This window comes from Poecilia reticulata, linkage group LG12, assembly GCF_000633615.1.
Source record: "Poecilia reticulata strain Guanapo linkage group LG12, Guppy_female_1.0+MT, whole genome shotgun sequence".
NCBI lineage: Eukaryota > Metazoa > Chordata > Actinopteri > Cyprinodontiformes > Poeciliidae > Poecilia > Poecilia reticulata.
Window position 1 is genome coordinate 10,863,235 of NC_024342.1, and position 25,170 is coordinate 10,888,404.

The 25,170-nt window shown below is 42.7% G+C and overlaps 1 protein-coding gene across 4 annotated transcripts in view; it reads left to right on the forward strand.

Annotated features, from left to right (window-relative positions):
- The window catches only part of LOC103473513 (multiple epidermal growth factor-like domains protein 10), a 148,212-nt gene that overhangs the window by 79,027 nt on the left and 44,015 nt on the right, over positions 1-25,170 (forward strand). For all 4 annotated transcript variants that reach the window (XM_008423817.2, XM_008423815.2, XM_008423814.2 and 1 more), the window contains 3 exons: positions 12,725-12,931; positions 16,449-16,623; positions 24,321-24,441. In XM_008423817.2, the coding sequence (XP_008422039.1) occupies positions 12,725-12,931; positions 16,449-16,623; positions 24,321-24,441 (503 nt within the window). The remainder of the gene's footprint in view (positions 1-12,724; positions 12,932-16,448; positions 16,624-24,320; positions 24,442-25,170) is intronic.

Genomic DNA, 25,170 nt, shown 5'->3' on the forward strand with positions numbered 1-25,170 from the left:
TATTATACAACAATCAAGTTGTTCAAACCTCAATTTCCATAATGTATTATAACATTCAGCTGATTAAAAGTACAGAACATATAKTTTTGATTATACMKTACAGACATTCCTTCATTGGCATGTGTATTATTATTTTAAACCTGTTACAAACCATAATCATCATTAAATCATTATACAAGGTTTACTGTTATTTCTCAAGCCTTTATTCCATTTTCTGCGTGTATCTGGACAGATCTCACATGCTTATACCAGGTTTCATGACAGTTGTTAGCACCCAAAAACCAACCACAATCCCAGCCACTGATTGCAAAACTGGCACTTACAATCTCAGATGAGCCGATCAAGAACACAAGCCAACATGTAGCAGCCGACATGTAGTGGGAGAAGCAAAGACACATGCACCTTGCAGCGGTGCATGTGTCTATAAAGCCATCTGCCCCACCCACCAATCATCGGTGTGCTTCTGGCTGCACCTGGTCCGCAGAGTGGGGGAGGGTGGAACACCATCCCACCACATTCTACCCCCCAGTGTTGCATCGTTGCCCCGACAATGGACCTGCACACTTCAGCACCAAGGACGAAAAATGGCAAACTGTGCATTGGAGACTGGCAGACTAGATCCTCCGGCATGACCCACAGGTTGAGGGAGGTGATGGACATTTGAATGCTGTCCAGCCCTGGAGCAGACAGTGCGACGCAAGGGTGGATGAACTGCGTCAGAAGTTTGAACAAAGTGACCATTTCCTGAAGCCACCTGTGGAGGCAACCTAAGGAACTGCAAAGGTGGATGGTACTGAAGTATCAGGGACCAACAAGCACAAATCATCCTCCAGAAAGTCATCTAACGCCCTTGTAGGTTTTAACTGCAGGGGTACAGGTGTGGACTCTGGCCCAATCCGAGCCTTCAGCATGTCACAATGCACATTTTGGGTTCTCTGCAAATCACCCACTGGAGTCACAGTATAAACTGGCCCTCTAGCTGTTGGAGCTCTCACGACCTGATGGATAACTGGGTTATGTGGGTTTTATGACGACCTCTAGTACTGTGATCACGCAGATAAACCAACTGTCCCTCCTGCAGTGGAACCTCCCGTATGCCCTGATCCTGCAGCAGCCAGCAAGTGATCCTGAGCATGATAAAAAGCCATAATTATCCTGGTCTTATGCTCAGCCACCCAATCCTCCACCTTACCTGGTACAGGGTCCCGAACACAAACCAACAAGAAATCCACAGGCAGCTGAGGTTCATGGCCAAACATAAGAAAAAATGGAGACTCACTAGTACTCTGATGAGGGCTAGTGTCGTAACATAAAAGTACTTATGGAAGACAGAAAGCCCAATCCCGCTTCCTAGACATTGGTAAAGTGCGCAGAAGGTTATGAAGTGTTCAATTAAAGCGCTCACACTGCCCGTTTCCAGCAGGGTAGTAAGGGGTAGTGTGTGACTTTTTAACCCCATTCAGGTTACAGAGCTGCTGAATTAATGCACTCTCAAAAGTCTGACCCCGGTCGGAATGAATGCGGCTTGGAACCCCAAATTTGAAAAAACCATTCAGTCAGCAAAACCTAGGTGACAGTAGCTGATTTCTGGTCCCGAGTAGGAACAGCAATGTTATATTTACTAAATACATCAGTAACTACAAGGTCATTTTCCAAACCATTCTGTGAAGGCTCTACCATGGTAAAACGTGGCAATGATCTCGTTTGGCCAAGAAGCTAACAGATGGCTCATGAAAGTGCCAGAGCTAGATGTTACATGGCACCATTGACACTCTTGTACCCACTGTTTAATATCATTAGACATCCTGGGCTAGTAACAGCGCTCCCTCACCAACTCAGTGGTGTGCTCCACACCCTGGTGTCCATGTCCCTGATGTAATTAAGTCAAAACATCCTGCTTAAGAACTGATGGCAAAACAAGTTGTAAAATCTCCTCACCACCATCTGACCAATGGACTTGACTGTACACCACACCATCTCTCTCCACAAGATGACCCCACTCTTTTAAGAAAACCAAGGACAGTTTGGGAAATTGCTGTTTTTCCTAGGAGTAGGATAAACCTGTCTCTTCCAAAAACCCAACATGTCCTTGAGGAGGGGGTCAGCTTCCTGCAAAGCACAAAGGTCAGACACAGAATGAGACGGCAGAACAGTCACCACAGATTGAGTTGCCAACACTGGAATAGGACATGGGGCACACTGAAGAGCCTCTGGGACAGAGGTGCATGACAACAGTTCTGCCAGGCTGGTACTTGATGTAGGCTGGCGGGAGAGTGCATCAGCATTGTTATTGCTGCATCCAGAACGATAATTTATATCAAAATCAAAAGCAGCAAGTTGAGCAGCTTAACAGTGCTCCATGGCACCAAGCACCAAGCTTGGCTGAATGAAGGTAACTCAAAGGGTTGTTATTCGTATAGACCATGCACCGGTGGCCCAAAAGATATTCCCTAAATTTCTCAGTCATCGCCCATTTTAAAGCCAGAAACTCCAACTTCATAGAGCTATAATTAGTCATGTTGTGCTCTGAAGGTTTAAGGCCTCGACTGGCATATGCAATGGGCCTCACTCCATCCTCTGTTTCCTGTGACAATATTGCCCCAAGTCCACTGTGATTGGCATCCGTCTCTAGAATGAAAGGACTTGAAAAGGCAGCATATGCCAACATTGGTGCAGACGACCTGGACATCACACTCTGATGTAAAGGCCGATTGAAAAGCCTGTCCAGACCCCTTCCTGGACTTTGTGCCCACTTGTTGTGCCACCAGCCTATGCAGAGGACCCGCTAACCTAGCAAAACCCTCCACAAAGCACCTGTATTAGCTTGCAAAACCCAAGAATGAGTGAAGCTCTGAAACATGTGTGGGATGTGGCAATTTAGCCACTGCTTCAGTCTTGGCAGGGTCTGTGGCTACACCTTTATCTGAGATAAGGTGCCCCAAGTATTTAACCTGTCACTTGAAAAAATAACATTTTTCAAGTTTTACCTTCAGACCTTCCCTCTGAAGCCATGCAAGGACAGCTTCCATATGCTCAAGGTGCTGCACTGAACCTGGAAACACAATATCATCAAAATACAAAAGAAGGGACTGACACTGTTGGTCCCCAAACATCCTCTGCACAAGCCATTGGAAGGTACTTGGCGATTCACAAAGCCCAAAGGGCATACAGTTCCACTCAAATGGCGTACAAAAATAAGTTTTTAACTCATCCTATTCTGATACAAGAGCCTGATTGTACCCACTGGTTAAATCTAGAGTGGAAAACCATTGGGCCCCAGAAAGATGGTCCAGGCTTTCCTTAATGAGAGGCAATGGGAAAGCATCTTTTCTCATCTTGCTGTTAAGCTGATGGTAATCCACACGCATACGCAGGCTGCCATCTTTCTTCCTAACAAGAACGATGAGAGAGGCATGAGGGCTACTGCTTTCCCTTTTTACCTGATTCTGTAGGAGCTGGTTGATGTGCAACTTGACAGCCTCATTCTCTGAAGGAGGTATGCCTCTGTACCTCTCCCGGACCGGAACCTAATCCAACAGGGGAATGTCATGAGAAACCAGATTAGTGCACCCCAAGTCACCTGCATGGGCTGAAAAGACAGAGCTGTACTTCTGTAAAAGCAACAGAACTTGCAGTTCAGTTTCTGTCAATGCAGACAAGTCAACAGATTCAATCAGGTTCTGCTCTGAACCAGTGTCTCCTGACATTTTCTCTCCTTGTGTGGTCACCTGGGCCCAGTCAAAGAAATACAGTCTTGATTTGTCTGACTCTTTTCTTGCCACAGAACCATCTTATGAAACTATCAGATCAGAGACAGAACTCCACAGATCTGAAAATGTATTTCCTCTTCCAGGTTCAGATTTGACCAATTTACCAGCTTCCAGAGAGGAATTCATTGCTGCACAAAATCAGGACATGTCTCTGGTGAAATGTCATTCTTCTATTCTTACCCAGGAGGAAGCCCAGGGGAAGAAGGTGACATATGTGGTTGATGATGATCTCCTATTGAAATGCTGGGCTGGTGAAAACTCGGAAGACTGGAGTGCCATTTATAAGGTGGTTGTGTGGACAATGTACCACATGCAGATGCTAGCATTAGCACATGATCATCCACTGTCAAGGCATTTGGGCATAACTTTTGGCCAGGTCTCAAGTTTGATGTTTCACATTATCGTTGTACCTGCCATGTTTACAAAGTTGCTGGCAAGCCAAACCAGATTATACCCCCTGCTCCTTTGTCCCCAATTCCAGTACTTGGTGAACCATTTGGAAGAGTGATTGTGGATTGTGTAGGACCTTTGCCAAAGTGAAGAAGTGGAAACCAGTTCATCTTGATGACAATGTGTGCTTCCACCAGGTTTCCTGAGGCCGTGCCCCTTTGGAGGATTACAGTTCACATGGTCACCAATGCTCTGGTAAAGATTTATCAGTATTTGGTCATAAGGCTGTTCAAATGGACCAGGGCACCAATTTTCAATCTAGGACCTTTGCCCAAGCACTGAAACAGTTGGGTGTAGAGCATGCCACCTCGAGCTCTTACCATTTTCTTACCAATTTTCTCTGAAAAGAAACTGGAGAATTTGTTGCAGGTGGCATTAGATTGAAATTCAGGTGGAAATGTCATCGGAGGATTTGTGAGCCTGTCAACAGTAGGAAATAAAGCTCGAGCATTGTTAATATTTTTGTTTATGACATCTGCAAAGAAAGCCTCTCTTGCATGTTTTAATGTTGTGTGATAGTTACGTAGTCTTTCCTTGTAGATGTCGTAATAAACGTGCAGTTGAGTTTTACGCCATTTCCGTTCAGTCCTACAGCAGAGTTGTCTTGTAGATTGAACTGAACTATTTCTCCATGGAGACTTCTTCCTACCAGTCACAACTTTCACTTTAATGGGGGCAATGTAATCAATGATATCTGAAAGTTTGCACTGAAAATCATCTACCAACTGACATGAGGTCAGGGGACCTCTAAATGTCCTTAAAGACAAGCTAGTCTCACCCCCTCACTCTGTAAAGACGAGAGAGCGCCATCGGGCAGTTTGCTCCCTTGCTCAGAATGCCTTGGCTTCAAAACAGGTCAAGATGAACAAACACTATGACCTGAAAGAGTTTCACTCTGGTGATAAGGTTTTGATCTTGCTACCCATCCCTGGCTCTCTTTGAAAACAAAGTTCTCTGGACCATACAAGGTAGAAAAGAAACTTGGTGAAACAAACTACATTATTCAAACTCCTGATCGCCGCAGCAAGACTAGACTTTGCCATGTTAATATGATGAAACTGTATCATTCAAGGGGGACTTGAATGATACAGAAAAACAGCTTCAACCAAAAGTCAGGTTTCCCGTGTAATCTGTGTTTCATTTCAAATTCTACTGAGGAGGATGTGGTTATGCGCAAAGATCCGCCACAAGTTGCAAGGCTTAGTAATAGCGAAATACTGGCTAACCTGTCTAACTATATGTCACATTTATCAAGTAACCAAGCAGAGAACATTAAAAGACTCACATCAGACTTCCAATGTCTGTTTGAGGATATTCCTATTCAAACTGGTGTGGTGTCTCATGACATTGTTCTTGCCAATCCTGCACCTATGAAACAGAGAGCATATCGTGTCAATCCCACAAAGAGGGAGGTCATGTAAAAGAATGTTGAGTACCTTGTTAAAACTGGACTTGCCATTCAAAGTTGTACCCCATGGAGTTCTCCATGTTTATTAGACATGAAGGCTGATGGAAGTCCAAGGTTCTGCACAGACTTTCATAAGGTGAATGCTGTAATAGTCCTTGATGCACACTCTCTACTGCTCTCTCTCTATTGAAGACTATATTGATGAAATTGGACCAGCCAAATTTGTCACTAAACTCGACATGCTAAAAGGGTATTGGCAAGTACCTCTAACAAAACAGGCTTCTGACATTTCAGCTTTTGTTACATCGGACAGTTTTCTCCAGTACCTTTTGGACTGTAATGCTCCGGCTACTATATGTAGCCGGAGCCAGTTAGTTAGTAGCCGGCTAGTAAATAAAGTACTGGGAGATGTGCTAAACTGCCAGGTAGATCTAGATGACATTGTTGTATACTCAAATGACTGGTCTAACTATCTCGTTGCTTTGCTTGAGGTTTTCCAACGCCTCTCAGCTACCTCACTAACACTGAATCTTTCAAAGTGTGAGTTTGGTACAGGTACCATTCTCTATTTTTGCCAACAGGTTGGTCTGTCCTAAAATCAAAGTCATTTCTGACTTTCCAGTTCCTTCAATCAATCAATCAATCAATCAATCAATCAATCAAATTTTATTTGTACAGCATATTTCAGCAGCAAGGTATTTCAAAGTGCTTTACATCATTAAACACAAAAACACAGTCATGTAACATCAAGTCAACAATCAAAAACATTAAATTTCCTGCTGAGTCAAAGTTCTGCCCTTATGGGTACCTCATAAAAGACAAAGGGGGGGAGGGACTCCAATCCGCACCCCTTTTCAAACAACGGGGGAAGAGGGGTTACTACAACCCTTACCCCTTTTCAACAACAGAGGGGACTCCAACCCGCACCCCTTTTCAACGGGGGGCGGGGGGTTGAAACCTGCACCCCTTTTCTTGCTAGCGCTTGAACCCGGGTTGGGATTCATAAGCAACTCTAAACAGGTGGATTTTAAGTCGAGATTTAAAACCCAGTGATTTAGCTGTTTTACAGTTTTCTGGAAATTTGTTCCAAATTTGTGGTGCATAGAAGCTGAATGCTGCTTCTCCTCGTTTGGTTCTGGGGATGCAGAGCAGACCAGAACAAGAAGACTTGAGGGATCTGGAAGGTTAATACAGCAACATCAGATCTTTAATGTATTGTGGTGCTAAACCATTCAGTGATTTATAAACTAAAAACAGTATTTTAAAGTATTCTTTGAGCTACAGGGAGCCAGTTAGGGACTTTAAAACTGGTGTTATGTCTCTATCTTCCTGGTTTTAGTGAGAACGCGAGCAGTAGCGTTCTGGATCAGCTGCAGCTGTTTGATTGATTTGTTGGACAGACCTGTGAAGACCTTGTTGCAGTAATCAATACAACTAAAGATAACCAGGCAGAGGATGAGTTTCTTTAGATCTCGCTGAGACATAAATCCTCTAATCCTGGAGATGGGAGCTCTGTCTATTCCTGCAGATGCCAGGATTCTACCATTGCTTTTGCAATAACTTTTCTACAGTAGCTGCACCTTTAACAGCTTTGACCAGTCCTTCTATTTAGATGCATCCCTGCTAAAACACACCCCAGACAAGAGGTTGACTTCCCTCATCAGCAGCAACTCAGTTCTATAGAGGCTTATAATGAGTCAATGATCCAGGTGTGTTAGATGAGGAACGCGTCTAAAGTTGCAGATGGTAGCTCTGGAAAACTAGACTTGGGCGGCCATAGCATAAATATATGAAAATACAATGTTAAGAATAAATTAAACAACACCTCGTATTGTTAAATATCGCTTTGGAGCGTCTGGTTAGGAAGCGCATTCAAAACCTTTGGTTGAAATGGTGCGTTAAATTCAAGTCTCCATTACAGACCAGAGAAAACTAAAGAGAATGCAACGTTGTGTTCATCCATTTGAGGAGCCGGGAGTTTATCTTGAGGAAATAAATGACGAAGCAGAAGTTAATTAGACTGTAACATGCGCAGTCCGCTGCTCAACCACTGTGGACGCGTCTCCGCCGCTGCGAAGAATTAAAAACCGCTGGAAGTAACTCATTCAGCGGATTGAACAAATGGAGCTTCTTGGTGCACGTTACCCAGGAGAGCGGCGTCCTGGAGGAGCGCTGCAGACGTAACATCTGTCCGTTTCGGAGAAGCAAAACCACGCAAAAAAACAAACAAAAAATTCTGGTAAAAGCGCACACCCCGACCGCGCAGGGTAAAACACTCACAGAGTTCAATTGAACTGTTTGAATCAGACAGATCCAACTGACTGATGAATTAGCGCAGATTTTTCTGCAGATGGGGACCAGAAGGAAGTGCGTTCAGACCCCAGTGTGTGAAGTGATGCTAATTTAAGTGAAGTCGCTTAATTTAATTTATTATAAGTTATTGGGGCCACAGTCAGTGGTTTTTGTCACTACGGAGAAAAATGTAGATRCATTTATCTGCTTAATTTGTGATGGGATCTGGATTCATTATGTTAATATGATTGTAATTTCACGGATAAAAATAGTACATGACCGTTTTTTTTTATATTGTCGGTCAAGATGAAGGATAATAAAAAAAGTCTAGCGCGACCTACCGCCCTGACACCAACTCACACACATCTTCATTCACAGTCTTACTTGTAAATCGATGTTTCTTTTCTTGGACATTTTGAAGTTAGCTTGTCGACGTYTCAGTTTTATTCGCTGGGAAAATCAATCAGCAGCTTGAGGTGACTCTGCTGCTCTCTAGTGGCGAGAAGCCGTAATGTTGGCTGGTAACAATCGGAATGCATTATGGGAGATGTAGTTTGTAGTCAATTCATGCTCAAAGCCTATTTTAAGTCAATCATGGGCCTATAAAACGCTGGGGGGGCCACATAAAATGACATGGCGGGCCACATATGGCCCGCGGGCCTTGTGTTTGACACATGTGATCTAAAAGTTGCAGTCTGGAGGACTGTACCTGGGCACTCCTGATTTGTACCGCCAATGTGGCCCGTTGAGGGTGGTCAATATGCTGAAGTGGCCCTCGGTGAAATTGAGTTTGACACCCCTGTTCTAAACCTTTTACTTGGTTTGACGAATGTCGGCATGCTTTTGAACATCTTAAATAATTGCTCTCTTGTCCTGTTCTTTCTGATCCAAATGTCAATCTACCTTTTAAGCTGGACATAGATGCCAGTTCTGTTGGGGCATGAGCTGTGCTTCTGCAGGACGATAAAGATGGTATAGAGCAGTGTTTCTCAACCTTTTTCGGCCCAGCGCCCCCCTAGCCTTTATCCAGGTCCCTCACCGCCCCCACCAAAGAATTTGTAGGCTACTTTGCACTGACAATTATTTTATTATTAATGTTACTATCATTATTGTAGATGTTTTGAATCGGCGCACCGATGTTTTCCCGTACACTTCAGCGCGCCTTACGGGGTAAATGTAGCGAGTTTTGCACTAAATGTATCGGCGTCTGGAGGAGGGGGGCTGGGGGGGAGGCGTATGTTTCTACGCTCCTTCGTGGGGGGGCGCCGATTTATGTTTTCGCATCCACCTGAATAATGTGTAGTTGCGCCAATGCCCATGGCACTTCAACAATATTACTTTACCTTTTATCTGGAAATAGTGTCTGTTTATTCTTGCCATACAGTCTCTGTATTAATTATTGCTCGAAAGGTCTTGCCATACCAGTTTATTCCTCCGTATTTACTTTAGTTTCTTAGTTTATTCTTGCATTTTGTTCTTCATTCATTTCCATTTAGTTTCATTTGATTAGTTCTATCCTCTCTTGGTTTATTGCTATGTCCAGTTTAGTTTCTTTCCTGTTGCTAAATCATTATCATTTATTGACCATCAGTAATCTTCACTCATCACCTGCTGCGCCTCCTAATCATCATGTTTCACATCATGTGTTGATTTTTCACTGTTCAGCGTCGGATTCTATGTTTTTATGCCATAATTCACATCTAGTTCGTCGCTCCGTTTTGCCCGCTTCTCATGTTTCAGAATTTTGCGCAATGTGCGCGCCGTTTTTTTTTTTTTTTTTTAACTCCCTAAAGTGCAGGTCGGTCGGGAAACATATCGATGGGGAAAAGGCAGACTGACATGAACCTTTTAAAACAACAGAAACAATTTCGGTATTCTGATTATTGAAATATAAAAGTGTTGTGGTACCGTGGTTCCATCAAACCCGTTTCATACCGGACCACTTGCAGCTCCAGTGTTAACGCTATAAAATGAACGCTCTCTATCAGTGGTATCACCCCATGGAGGGATTTCTTGATTTAAATGGGTTCATTTTTCAGAGGGATACAAAGTGAGGGTATCGTGATTTTAGTAATTACATGTTTATAAGAACGATTTTCTGTCGTCCTTCCATGGAAACGGGCAGCTTTCAAATGGAAATAAGACACTTTTTAATATAAATTGCTGCTTTGACATGATCACAGAACTGCAAAAACATATGTAGCTACATAAATACTAGACAAAGTGAATCACAGCAGCGTAATAAGCCGGTGTAATGCTGAACTGATGCGGAGCTGCGCCATGAAGCTACAAACACTGAATAGAAGAAGAAGAAGAAGAAGAGCTGCCATCAATACAGTTGCAGCCAAGCATGATTTAATGTTACACAATACAGTTTTACCAAGTTGCTCAAAGTCTAAACTGGCATTGTTGTGCATTTAAGGTGTAAAGTTTACCTTCAACTAAACGCCCCCCAAAGGCATCCCAGCGCCCCCCTTTGGTAAAAATGTCCGCCAGCGCCCTCTGCTGTCCTCTGAACGCCCCCTGGGGGGAGGTACCGCCCACGTTGAGAACCGCTAGTATAGAGCATGTTGTGAGTTACTTCTCGAGGAAGATTAATCTTCATCAAAGTAGATATTCTACTATTGAAAAGGAAACTCTTGAGTTATTCTTGGCATTGCAGCATTTCGAAGCTTATCTTGGATTGAGTGTGGAACCCATAACTGTCTTCATGGTTATGGGTTCCACATAACTTTCTGGAAAGAAAGACGCACTTGTCTTTCTCTCCAGGCTATATAATCAAAATCAGAGACGTATGCGGTGGGCTTTAGTTATTCAGCAGTACAACCTCAAGATCTGCCATAAAAAGGGGTCTGAGAATGTGTTGGCAGATGCTTTGTAATGTGCACTTTAGTCTTTTTTTTTCTAGCTTTGAGCAGGACTTATAAGGGTGTGGGTGTCATATGTCTGCCAGGCTATTTGTTTTCTTCCCCCTCCCCCTCCTTTTGTTTGTCTTTTCACAGGTAGCAGGGAAACTGGTGTCAATCTCCCCTGATTGGATTCTCTCCAACCAAGTCCAAGTTTTTCAAGCAGGCCTTATATAAGCAGCCCACCTGGGGAACTGAATCCTTCTCCACCTGGCTGGCTAGCTGACACGTCTTGTTGTTGGTGCTCTATGTGTAAAGGTTTGTGTTGGGAGTTAGAGGACTAGGTAATTTTGGGGTACCCTGTACATTCCCATCACATAGGTGTTTTTCTGTTAAATACATTAGGTAAATAGGTTGGTGCCACCCATGTAAAGTTTTGGTGAAACTATTGTTAAATCAGGTTTGCAGGGATTTCTTTTCCGTTTGTTTTATTTAGCATAAACTGTAGTTATGTCCTGTTTTGTTTCATTAATTTCTTTGATTTGTCCCTTTCTCCCTCACAAACTTTGTACGAGCCTGTTGGCTCGTACAAACTGTACGACCTCGTATTTTTGTTGAAAATAAATCCCATTTTTTTGTCACATTCACCTGGACTCTCAAATTTTTGTGGTTGTCGTGTCACTCCCCTTCTCCACACGAGGTATTTTGCTAACAGATAACTCCCTGAAATCAGCTACCAAATGGAAATAAAAATATTAAAATACACAAATTTAACAATCTATTTTGGTTCAGCAGAACACTGGTTTTACAAGATGTTAAAAAGTGCTTCCCTCATGTTTAAAAAAAAAAACTTGCAAAAGTGAGAATATTTTAATATTTTAAAAGGAAATGCTCATTTTAAAAATGTTGAACATCAAAATACGTCATAAAAAACTGCAAACATTAAAAGTTTGAGCACATTTCTTAATAATCTTCAACTTTTTTCATTTCCAATTTTTCCAACTGTCACATACATCTCCATGTTAGGGTTTTAGTTCTCATCCCTTCATTCCCCCTTGCCCTTCAGCGCCATTTACTTTGCATTACCAATAATGTGCGAAGTTTGTTTCAGATTTTTCCTAAAGGAATATCTGATTCGGGTCACAGAGCAATTAGCACATTAAGTCATTTAATTCTTTACGAGTTAGCAGGTGTAACTGGCTGCAGTTAGCTAGTTTCTTTTCTATGTTTCTGTGAAGCATTGTATCCTTGCACCTTAGTCAACCAGGTGCAGACAAAACAATCAGGAGATATTTCTCCTGTTTCAGATTGCTCAGTGTCCCTGAACTTTGTGCAAAGATTCAAGTTATTTATTTATATTTTGGGAAGACGTCAAAATATGTTTCAGAAAGTTTTGCGCCATGGCTGATTGGTTTGTTCTCTCCATGTGGAGAGGAGAGCCGAGCTGACAGAGCTGAAGTGTATATCCTTATCGCAGATATCAGCTAATTCTGTCAAATTCAGTTCAATCCATACTGTAAACCAGCTGACCAAATTCTTTGTTTTTATGGCGGTTTAGCAATGTTTTCCTTCACCTTTACAACTTCAATATCACTGCATGTGTGGTGGGATTTACACCATGAAATAAGCATGTCACGATAAAATGTATTTTTCTGTGCAAGTCTTTCTTTTTTTACCTGTATTATCGCGAATGATATCATATGGCTCAACCCTACTTGGACCGTGTTGAGTTTCCCTCCTTCAAATCTCCTGAAGTGTAAAGGTGAGCGGCCTTTGCGTAGCAGAGATGAGATGAGAGTTTTTTTTATAAGACTGAAAGAACCAGAGTCCTTTACAAGGTCGGGGCCTATATTCAGAACTTTTGTGCTAAATTTCTAAATGTATTTTTATTGACACTTTTCATACCAGCTGCTTTGCCAAATCTATGACAATGCATATTTCTGTCTTGCTGATAACAGGTGCCAGGATGAGTGTCCAGTTGGTACTTTTGGTGCTGGCTGTGCAAAGACCTGTCACTGTATGAACAACAGTAAGTGTGCTCATGTCAATGGAACATGTGATGCGGGCTACACAGGAGAAAAATGTGATATCCGCTTATGCCCTGACGACCGTTATGGTTTAAGATGTGAAAAGAATTGTCCCTGCCACGCCCCAAGAACTCTAAGGTATGTTGTAAATGATTTAACTGACTTTAACAAACTTTATTGTGCAAGAATAAACACATTTAAACAATCTGTTTTCTAATTTCCTGAATACTCACTAGTACTCGTAGGAATCAATGTAGAGTTTTAATATTTAGGTGAAAAGCAAGTTTCCAGGTATAGTACTTAACTAGTGTGGCTGTAATATGTCAGACAATTACACAAGCACAGGTGGCTGTTAGTTGATGGGTCTGACGTGCTAACTGACAGGCAAACAGGATTTCTTCTTAACTCACAAAGGTTCTGCAAGTGTTACTTAAGATAAAGCTTGATCTATTATACTGGAAAGCAAAAAAAAAAGAAAAAACTTCCTGTAAATGCATGTTATGAACTTTGAAGACAATCCTTCCAAGAAAGTACCAGGAGATAAGTTTTTTTTAGTTCAGTCTGCTTAATCAGAAAATTAAGCAGACTGACTTTTTAAAATTCTTATATCAGTCTAATAATGACTGATATCACTGTTTTTTGTTTGCCACAATTTCTGCTTTATGTAGCTTAAAGTTCCACTTCAACACACACACTTGAATTTACCACACAAGCTAAATCCAAGAAAAATACATAATAAGCTTAATTTTTTAATAAACTGGACAATAGTGATCTGATTTGAAACCCTAATGTATTTCATTAAATTAAGATTGTAGAAGTTTCAACAAAGTTAAATGATCTTAGATTTCATTTCTCAGTATCAGAGTTAGTCCAAGAATCAAAAAGAAAAAAAGAATGTCTTCATAAAATTGGCTAGTAACAATATATTGTCGAGAACAAGATTCAAGCTGTGTGGTTTGCTGAAAAGCAGTGAACAAGAAAAGTCAATATTATACAAAATATTTAAATGGTGGAGAAAGAAATATTTATGGGCTTGTTACAACTTGTTGCTCATAAAGGTATGCTGTAGTTTAAAAAAAATGCTGTTTTAAAATGGCAAAACTATCTGCCCTCTTTCCACTTGTATTTGCACACTGCAGGTCATCTGTCTTAAAGTCCTTAAGTTGTCTATCACTTAAAAAGAAAAAATAGACTTTTCTTTTAGGAATATGTAAGAGAAAGCAAAGACAGGAATGGCATAAAAAAGTATTAAATTGACTGGCCATCTGTATGCTGGATGACCATAGAAGGTTTGAATAATTTAAACAACTAATATCTTTTGAAAAGAGAAACGTTAGAATATTCTGCCCACTAAGCAATTAAAAATTACAAATTATCAAACAAACATTATACACTGCTCAAAAAAATAAAGGGAACACTTAAACAACACAATATAACTCCAAGTAAATCAAACTTCTGTGAAATCAAACTGTCCACTTAGGAAGCAACACTGATTGACAATCAATTTCCCCTGCTGTTGTGCAAATGGCAATTGGCAAGACACACTCAATAAAGGAGTGGTTCTGCAGGTGGGGACCACAGACCACTTCTCAGTACATATGCTGTCTGGCTGATGTTTTGGTCAGTTTTGAATGTTGGTGGTGCTTTCACACTCGTGGTAGCATGAGACGGACTCTACAGCCCACACAAGTGGCTCAGGTAGTGCAGCTCATCCAGGATGGCACATCAATGCGAGCTGTGGCAAGAAGGTTTGCTGTGTCTGTCAGCGTAGTGTCCAGAGGCTGGAGGTGCYACCAGGAGACAGGCCAGTACACCAGGAGACATGGAGGAGGGCGTAGAAGGGCAACAACCCAGCAGCAGGACCGCTACCTCCGCCTTTGTGCAAGAAGAAACAGGAGGAGCACTGCCAGAGCCCAGCAAAATGACCTTCAGCAGGTCACAAATGTGCATGTGTCTGCACAAACGGTTAGAAACTGACTCCATGAGGATGGTATGAGGGCCCGACGTCCACAGATGGGGGTTGTGCTCACAGCCCAACACCGTGCAGGACGCTTGGCATTTGCCAGAGAACACCAGGATTGGCAAATTCGCCACTGGCGCCTTGTGCTCTTCACAGATGAAAGCAGGTTCACACTGAGCACATGTGACAGACGTGACAGAGTCTGAAGACGCCATGGAGAGCGGTCTGCTGCCTGCAACATCCTTCAGCATGACCGGTTTGGCAGTGGGTCAGTAATRGTGTGGGGTGGCATTTCTTTGGAGGGCCGCACAGCCCTTCATGTGCTCACCAGAGGTAGCCTGACTGCCGAGATGAGATCCTCAGACCMMKWGTGAKACCATATGCTGGTGCGGTTGGCCCTGGGTTCCTCCTAATGCAGGACAATGCTAGACCTCATGTGGCTGGAGTGTGTCAGCAGTTCCTGCAAGATGAAGGCATTGAAGCTATGGACTGGCCCGCCCGTTCCCCAGACCTGAATCCGATTGAGCACATCTGGGACATCATGTCTCGCTCCATCCACCAACGTCACGTTGCACCACAGACTCTCCAGGAGTTGGCAGATGCTTTAGTCCAGGTCTGGGAGGAGATCCCTCAGGAGACCATCCGCCACCTCATCAGGAGCATGCCCAGGCGTTGTAGGGAGGTCATACAGGCACGTGGAGGCCACACACAATACTGAGCCTCATTTTGACTTGTTTTAAGGAAATTACATTAAGTTGAATCAGCCTGTAGTGTGTTTTTTCATTTAATTTTGTGTGTGGCTCCAAATCCAGGCCTCCATTGGTTAATAAATTTGATTTTCATTGATGATTTTTGTGTGATTTTGTTGTCAGCACATTCAACTTTGTACAGAACAAAGTATTCAATGAGATTATTTCATTCATTCAGATCTAGGATGTGTTATTTGAGTGTTTCCCTTTATTTTTTTGAGCAGTGTATATTTTTTGTCAAAGTCTATGTATTAAATAGAAAACAAGCAGAGATGCATATTACTTTGAAACTTACCCTGGTCAACATTTTTCCCCAGTTTTAAGTGTCAGTAAATAGAAGACATACGTAAGGCCTCTCTTCCATTTTTTTAACATTGCTGGTACTGAATTATACATTTGCTAAGAATTTTAAAGTACACCCGAGTTAGTATAAAACATGAAGCATTATTCCACCACTCACATATGCAGTTAATACTCGCAGGGAGGATGGCACCTACCTCATCATTCATTGGCGAGGAGGGATATGTTTATAATTATGTAATTGACATAGACTGCCTGTCAGCTATGTCAATTTGTAAAGCTAACAAATTTTGGTTTTGTCAGTTTAGAAAACAAACTTTTCTGAAAATTAGGTTTTATATTGAAAGAATTGGGATAACTTTGAAGTGATAACACCCTGTGTTAAGTGATGAAATTACACTGTACGAAATTTGTTTTTCTATATTTTAAGAACTTAGTGTGTAGGACATATATTTCGATTCAGGAAAGACATGTTACTAAGATTAAAAGATTACTTTAAACTTGTTAGGAGTATAAAAAATTATGGGACTTAATTGTACCATTAACCATTTTTTTCTGTGATAAAAATGTGCAAAGCAGTTCAATTTAGTACTCTAACATAGTGAAGTAAATTTTTGTGATTACGTCATGTTTTCTTCTTCACTAGATGCCACCCAGTGTCAGGGGAGTGTACATGTCAGGCTGGTTGGTCAGGACTCTTTTGCAATGAGACGTGCACACCAGGATTTTATGACAAATCTTGCAGTGACTTGTGTCAGTGCCAGAATGGAGCTGACTGCCACAATGTGACTGGAGAATGTATCTGTGCTCCTGGCTTTATGGTAAATTAATTTGTCGCATGCGCATGTTTTAATTTTAGTGCATCCAGAATTATATGTATCCATAGACATACATACATACAAGCAAACTTTACAGTTAAGACATATGACACTAAGAGATAAAAAATAGATTGCACAGTAGTCTGTTGAAAAATTTTAATATACTCCTAAAGCATATTCATTTACAGTTTACATTATAAAGTTAAAATTATTAAGGATTGTGAATAAAGTAGTTTAACTGTTCTAATCTAATCTTTGCTATTTTCACTAGACAAATAAAAATGTTCTCCTAAAATACAAATGCCAAGCCAAAATGTTTACCTGTCCTGACATGTTCTTTCCTGCCTTTCACATATCCCTGAGTGAAACATCATATTTATGTTAATTATGGTCAGAGCAATTTTATTTCATAGCTGAAATTCAAAACTGTTGTGTGAAAAAAAACATACTGGGAGTATCTCAACACAAAGAAAGAAAAAAAGGAAAAAACTCAAATATATGATCTGTGTATCTAAAGATATATCTTAGTGGCACTTCTTTTAACCATAAAATTGCGGAAATAAAAATTATGAAAATAAATTCCCTTAATGGAAACACACCAATTTAAAAAAGAAAAAAAAACCCTCTCGTTTTCTCATAAGGGTTTTGAGGATTTTATTTGTCTGTGTATTAAATCATTAGTCTTTTGTAAATTCCACTTGCAACCAGTGTCAGATTTATTGCTGTTACTCACCTGTGCTGCCTGGATATCTGTTTTCTCTTCATTAAACCATAATTTACTCTTCATACCTGGGTCCACCTCACCACCTCACAACAACTGCACTTCATGACAGGGGGGATATTGGCTTACTTTTGGGAGACAGGATAAGCAAGCTTTTACTTTAGAATAAATACGTAAATAAACCTTTATGTAACCTTTCAGATAAAATAAACATGCTTGTTAATACAAAATAAACAATAAGGATAAACACAATGACGTACAAAATGTTGAGTAATTATGTTCAATTTTGCATAAACATTAGCTCATATGTTGCAGAAATATTAGAATCTAATGTTTCTGATCTCTGAAGTCTATTTCTTTAAATGTAAAATCAATCTACGTAGCAATAATGACATCACTCAAGTAAAAGAAAAAAGTACAGTGCAGTAAAACCACTTTTACAAGTTACCCTCCACCCCAAGTTGCTCAAGTGAATGTAACCAATTGTATGCCCTTTTGAACATAGATAACATTAGTAGTTGAAGATGACTTGAAGATGTCCGCCAACACCTCAGAAAGTTGTTCCTCATACATCTACCATCTCCGAACCGTTTCCTACTAATTTTATCAGAAGAGATGTCAAGCATCAGCAGAAAGATGAAACCCTCCACCTGTGACCTGAAGCCATTCCCAACCTCCTGGGTAAAAATCCATATCAACACCTGCAGTCCCCTGATTACATAAACCTCTCTCCAATCTGGTTATGTCATCTTCATCTCAAAGAAAGCCGTAATCAGACTACTAAAAAAAACACTCTTGACCAAGAAGTCCTTTCGTGGCTTCTTGTTTCCAAAAATCCCCCCAAAAAACTCATCAGATCCATCTGGCAATCATATTTAAAGTGCTAGAGAAAGCAGTTGCCATCCACCTTCAAAATCATCTCCATGTGACACTCTGCATCAAATCCATTGATAGCCACTCACTGTGTTCCCCAGTGGTCAGTCCTTGGTCCTATTCTCTTTATCCTTTACCTCCTTCCCCTTTGTCAGGTCATCAACCATCATGGTTTCTCTTTTCACAGCTACACTGATGACACACAGCTTTGTGTAAATGCCACAGCTGTAACTGTGCCTTAAAAGCCACCAGTATCCTAATCAAAACTCACCACTTGCCTAGAGGTGATAAATATATGAATGGAGCACAACCTTCTCCAACTCAACAGCTCAAAAACTGGAGGCATTCTTTTGGGCACTCCTCATCAGACCCAATCATCACCCATAACCAGCATCTCCTTTTTTGGTTCCAATATTCCTCTTTTATCAGCAGTCATAAATCTTGGTGTAGAAATAGACCTCCAGCTCACTTTTTAATCCATATCAAACACTTCTGCAATACCTCGTATCATCTACGGAACATTTCCAAAATCTGTCCCGTTCTCTCTCTCTCTTTCTCTCTCTCTCTCTCTCTCTCTCTCTCTCTCTCTCTCTCTCTCTCTCTCTCTCTCTCTCAGATGCCAAAAATTCAGGATTCTGGAGAACTTGACTGTACTTAGGAGGTGATTTGTGGAGAACTATAAATATCTGGGTCTCCAAATTGACAAAAAACTGGACTGGGTCAAGAACACTGACGCTGTGTACAGAAAGGACTAAAGTCGCCTCTACTTTCTGAGACAGCTGAGGGCCTCCTTTGTCTGCAGAGCCCCTCTGCGGGCCTTTCTCATTTCCATAGCACCTCCGTGGGTCCCCAGCATCTCTATGTAGGTCTATGTAAGCAAACCAGAAAGAAAACCTTTTGGACAGATTTGAATGGTAACCTGAACGTGATGCACTGCTTCATAAATATGATTCAAGGACTCAAGGATTTTTTTATTGTCATACCACCTAGGTAGCTCGTGGTATGAAATTTAGACTCGGGTCCCAGATGAAGAAATCCACCACACAGAAAAATAAATTTAAAAAAAGTAATTTAAGGCCTTTTAGGCCTCTGGGACTCCGGAAGCAGCTGATGGGTACCGGCGGGCGAAGCGGCATGCGGCTTGGGTGGTTGCTGAGGCAAAAACTCGGGCGTGGGAGAAGTTTGGAGAGGCCATGGAGAAAGATTTTCGCACGGCTTTGAGGCTATTCTGGTCCACCATCCGGTGTCTCAGGAGGGGGAAGCAGTGCAGCACCAACACTGTTTATAGTGGGGACGGTATGCTGCTGACCTCAACTCGGGACGTTGTGGGCCAGTGGGCGGAATACTTCGAAGATCTCCTCAATCCCACCAACATGCCTTCTGTTGAGGAAGCTGAGCCTGGGGACTCTGGGTTGGGCTTTCCAATCTCTGGGGACGAGGTCGCCGAGGTGGTTAAAAAGCTCCTCGGTGGCAGGGCCCCGGGGGTGGATGAGATCCGCCCGGAGTTCCTTAAAGCTCTGGATGTTGCGGGGTTGTGTTGGCTCACGCGACTCTGCAATATCGCATGGACATCGGGGGCAGTTCCCCTGGATTGGCAGACTGGTGTGGTGGAACCCCTGTTTAAAAAGGGGGAACGGAGGGTTCCCCTTTGGAGTGTGACTCCAATTACAGGGGGATCACAATCTTAAGCCTCCCTGGTAAGGTCTATTCAGGGGTCCTGGAGAGGAGGGTCCGTCGGATAGTCAAACCTCGGATTCAGGAAGAGCAGTGTGGTTTTCATCCTGGTCGTGGAACACTGAACCAGCTCTACACCTTCAGCAGGGTGCTGGAGGGTGCATGGGAGTTCGCCCAACCAGTCTACATGTGTTTTGTGGACTAGGAGAAGGCGTTCGACCGTGTCCCTAGGGGGGACTTGTGGGGGTTTCTCCGGGAGTATGGGGTACCGGGCCCTTTGATACGGGCTGTCAGGTCCCTGTATGACCGGTGTCAGAGATTGGTTCGCATTGCCGGCAGTAAGTCGGGCCCGTTTCCGGTGAGAGTTAGACTCCACCAATGTCATGATCCGTGTTTCCGAGTGTGAAGCGGCCGGGATGAGGATCAGTGCCTCCAAATCTGAGGCCATGGTCTTGAGCCGAAAAAGGGTAGAGTGCCTTCTCCGGGTCAAGGGGGGTCGTCCTGCCTCAAGTGGAGGAGTTTAAGTATCTGGGGATCTTGATTTGATGCAGAGAAGGGAGCGGGGTATCGACAGGCGGATTGGGGCAGCGTCAGATGTGAAACGGGCGCTGTACCGGTCCGTCGTGGTGAAGTGAGAGCTGAGTCAAAAAACGAAGCTCTCGATTTACCGATCGATGTACGTTCCCACCCTCATCTATGGTCATGAGTTTTGGGTCATGACCGAAAGAATGAGATCCCGGATAAAAGCGGCCGAAATGAGTTTCCTACGCAGGATGGCTGGCACTCCTCCTTCCACTGACTGGTTGTTTCTAGATAGCATTGGAAGAAAGCAGAGGAAATAGATATTTCACAGATTATCTCTCATACCATACTGTCACAACATAATGACAGTTTTGACAAATAGGTTAATTTAAAAAGTAAAATAAAAGTTACATAAGTGCAGCTTTAATTTCACTTAGGAGAGGACGGGTCAGGAGGGACGTGGAATATAGCTGCTGCTGACTGTTAAGTTTTAACAAACACTTAAGTTGTTAAGTGTGGTAAAAGGTACAAGTTAATAAATATATGAATATCTTGGTTTTTTGTTTTCCTTAATTCATTAAATGCTAGTGAAAAGGAGGCAAACAGTAGTCTGTAGCTAAGTTAACTATGCTAATCGGCCCCAATTTTTTACAAATTTCTATGAACAAAAAATAAATAAATAAATTTTGGAGGCCCCCTGTCGGTCAGGAGCCCTTAGAATTGTTATAACTCCCCTATACAGCAACCCTGCTGACAGCTGAAGGGAAGAATTGTTCCTCAGCCTAATGGTTTTGCTCTGGATGCTCCTCAGCCTCCTGCCTGAGGGGAGTGGCTGGAAGAGTCTGTGTGCAGGATGGGTGGAGTACTCCTCCTGCATTGTGCTGTGTAGAGGTCCAAGGTGGAGGGAAGGCTTCTCCCCACAGTCGTTTGTGCAGCCTTAACCATCCTCTGCAGATCCATCCTGTCAGAAGTAGAGCAGCTGCTGTGCACACGGTGATGCATGTCCAGAGAACGCTCTCTGCCACACAACAATAAAAGCTCCTGAGGACTGAGTTGCCCGTGCTGAGGGTGATGGAGGAGGAGATGGTGTTGTGGATCTGAGGTATGTTGGTCAAGAAGTCCAGAATCCAGTTCCCCAGTTTGGAACTCTGTCCATTAGAGGACAGCTTCTGTACCAGCATCTGTGGGATGATGGTGTTGAAGGCTGAGGAGAAATCCAGAAAGAGCAGACAGATATAATAGTTCCTGCTCTCCAGGTGGGTGAGGCTTTGTGGATCACTGATGAAATCGCATCAGCAGTGGAACGGTTCTTCCTGTCGGTGTACTGATGGGGGTCCACAGTGACATCGATGGAGTCCTTGAATTGATTCTTGACTAGCCTCTTGAAGCACTTCATGATTACCGATGTTAAGGCTATAGGTTGGTAGTCATTCAGGCTCATCACTGTAGAGCACTTATGAACAGGGACAATAATGGTGGTCATTAAGTGGCTGGGCACAGATGACAGTGACAGTGAGGTGTTGACGATGTCCGTCAACACCTCAGACAGCTGATGCGCACAGTCTCTCAGTACTCAGTACATGTTGTTGGGGCATGCAGCCTTACAAGGGTTGATTTCCTGGAGGGACTTCTTCACATCTGCTGTGGTCACACAGAGAGGTCACACAAGTCTGGTGCTGAGGGAGGTGTTAGGATTCTCGAAGTGGGCGTAGAACCTAAGTGCATCTGGCAGTGAGGAGTCACTTGGACATTGTGCATCCTTTATGTTGTAGTTAATGATGCATTTGATGCCCTTCCACATGTGCCGGGGGTCGTTGGTGGTGAAGTGACTTTGAATTTTCTGGGTGTCTGTGGCTTTGGCCCTCACAATGCCTGCAGCCAGTTCTTTCCTCGCTTTTCGAAGTGTTGATGCTTCACCTGTCCTGAACGCAGTGTCCCTAACTTTCAGCAGAGCTCTCTCCCTAGCATTCAGCCAGGGTTTTTGGTTCGGGTAACAGAACCAGAAACGGAACCAGAAACCACCACCAGGATGGTGGTGGTTTCTGGTTCCGTTTCTGGTTCATCATCCTGGTGGTGGTGATGACACCACCACCAGGATGATGTCCTGGTGGTGGTGACATCATCAGCACACCCAGAACAGAGAAGGTGTATTCCTCCAGGTCCACCTCTCCTTCATAATTAGCCACCTCTCTGAAGACCTGCCAGTCTGTGCACTGAAAACAGTCCTGGAGCACATAGGCTGTATCCCTGGGCCACACAGTGACTGTCTTCTTCTTTGGCTTTATCCGTCTCATCAGAGGACGATATGCTGGCGCCAGAAAGATGGAGATGGGGTCAGAGAGGCCACGATGGGGGCGAGGAAGAGCTCTGTACGCACCATGAATGTTAGATTACGCACATTCCAGAGTGTTGTCTCACCGTGTAGGAAACGTGACGTGCCGGTAAAATCTGGGCAGGCTGCCCGTCAGTTTCACGGGGGTAAAGACCCCGCAAGCACATAAAACGCCTCCGGGTGTTTCATCTGCAGTGGTGTCATGTAGCTCACTGCTGCATGCTACATGCTTCATTGCCGTTAGCACCTGGTGAGATGTAAACAATGGTGAACACCGTAGTTAATTCCCGAGGCAGATAGTACGGCCAGCATTTCACTGTCATAAGTTATTTTGCCTCGGAGCAGCAGCTTTTAACCAGTCCACAGTTCATAAACCAACCTTCATTCACATACATACAGAGTCCTCCCCTCGTGTTTTTTCCGACCATTGGTGGCGGCCTGCTCGGAATAACTAAATACCGTTGATTTGAAGGCTGAGTCTGGCATGTTGCTGTTAAGCCAGCCTCAGATGTAACAAATACACTTTGTTATCCAGTGAGCAGACATTGACCAGAAATAGAGTTGGAACAGGTGGCTTCCTAGCCTTCAGCTGGGCCAAATCTCCTGCCTGCTTCCGCCTCTTCTGTTTTCGGGGACAGTATTTTTTTTTACCATTGCTCCTTGCACCCTGCTGTGTCAGTCCATTGATCTGAGGAGCTGCTGACTCCCAAGTGCAGATTTTAGCCTTGGTGATATATTAACAGCCAAACTGTCTCCAATGGCCATCAGTTCAGCCGAGCTGTACTTCAGTCGTAAAGTTGCCACTAAACTCTTACCCAAAGCAGCCTCATAGATGTTAAAATAATATTTAATCTAGGGAACTCGAGAAGCTGCTGCACCTCTTTGCGCTGCCATAGCAATTGATAATCAATTGGAATATATGTGTGATTGAATGGAAGTGACTTCTTTGTAAAGTGCTTTGTGATATTTGTTGTGACTTGATGCTATATAATTAAACTGAAATTAAATGAATGGTAAAAACAATTTTTTATCATCATTACAGGCTAAATATATCCAGACATATTAAGATGAGATTTATCAGCTCAGAGCATAATGGATGCCATCCCACAGCAATGTGTGAGCACTCATAAAGAGCAACAGCAACCAACGGTTGTAGTTGGTTGCAGTTTTACCAGTTACCAGTATGTTTTGTATATTCAAGTTCAAACATACCATCCCATAAACCACATGAAATAGAGGTCATTGACAGAATAAGCTGCTAGGCATTGGCAGAGGAGATGTTTTTCATAGGCACAACTCTCTGATTAGTTTTACTTCCAAATGTGCCACAATCTAAAGAGAAGTAAACAGTCTGTCCAAAAGTGAAAAAATTTATTGTGCAGTTTCAATAATGATATACAGACAAATCTTGCACTTTTTTGCACAAAAAAATTACAGTAATGTAAAATAGAGAAAGCACTGGCTGCATTGAACAACCAAACCTTGACAAAATTATCTGTTACTTTAAAAATAACTAAGTAAAATAGGTATTGAGAGTTTTTGCACTCAGAGCCTCTGTTTATCCATTCGATTCTCCAGGGTTCCAAGTGTGCAGTACCATGCCCAGCTGGGGCATATGGAGTAAACTGTTCTGCAACCTGCAAATGTAAGAACGGAGTCCAGTGCTCCCCTGTTGATGGATCCTGTTCCTGTAAACCAGGTGAGGAGAAAGGAACAGATGACATGGAGGTAATGAGAAAAAAGAAAGGTTAATGGAACAATGACCAGTGAATACATGACATGGTGTTTATTTCTGTGTTGCCCTGCGATGGATTGACGACCTGTTCAGTGTGTATCCCGCCTTTGCCCAATGACCGATAAGCGTGTTGGATTGCAGCTTAATCACTTAAACAGTATTGCAGGACCAAACTTTGCAGGCCAAGTTTGTAATATTTCAACATCTCATTTTACATTCATAGGAAAGCTTATTTGTCAGGTAACTGACAATTTGAATGGAGAGAAAACTGGCATATTTAAAAACGGAATGGCAAGGAATTATAAGTCAGCATAGATGACACTTTAAGTTATAAACCCATTTCTCCCCATATTAGGACCACCCTCCTATTTCAGTGATGTGCACAATACCTTACTTTTTCCTGGATCCCAGCAAACTTCCACATATCCATCCATTTATTTTGCTTATCCGGAGTTGGGTCGTGAGGGTAGCAGCCTAAATAAAGAGACCTCTAGCCATTTGGCCTGGAGAGAGGGAAATGGGAATGCCTTGGGAATCCCAAGGCGTCCCATAGTCCCTCCAAAGTGTCCGGGTTCTTCTCCTGGGTCTTGTTGAGAAAATTATTATTTTGAGTGTTTAACACAGTTTAAACCTTTTAGAACAAATTTCTTAAGTTTGAACAGGTTTGTGTGAGTGATTTAAAACCCGAAGAAT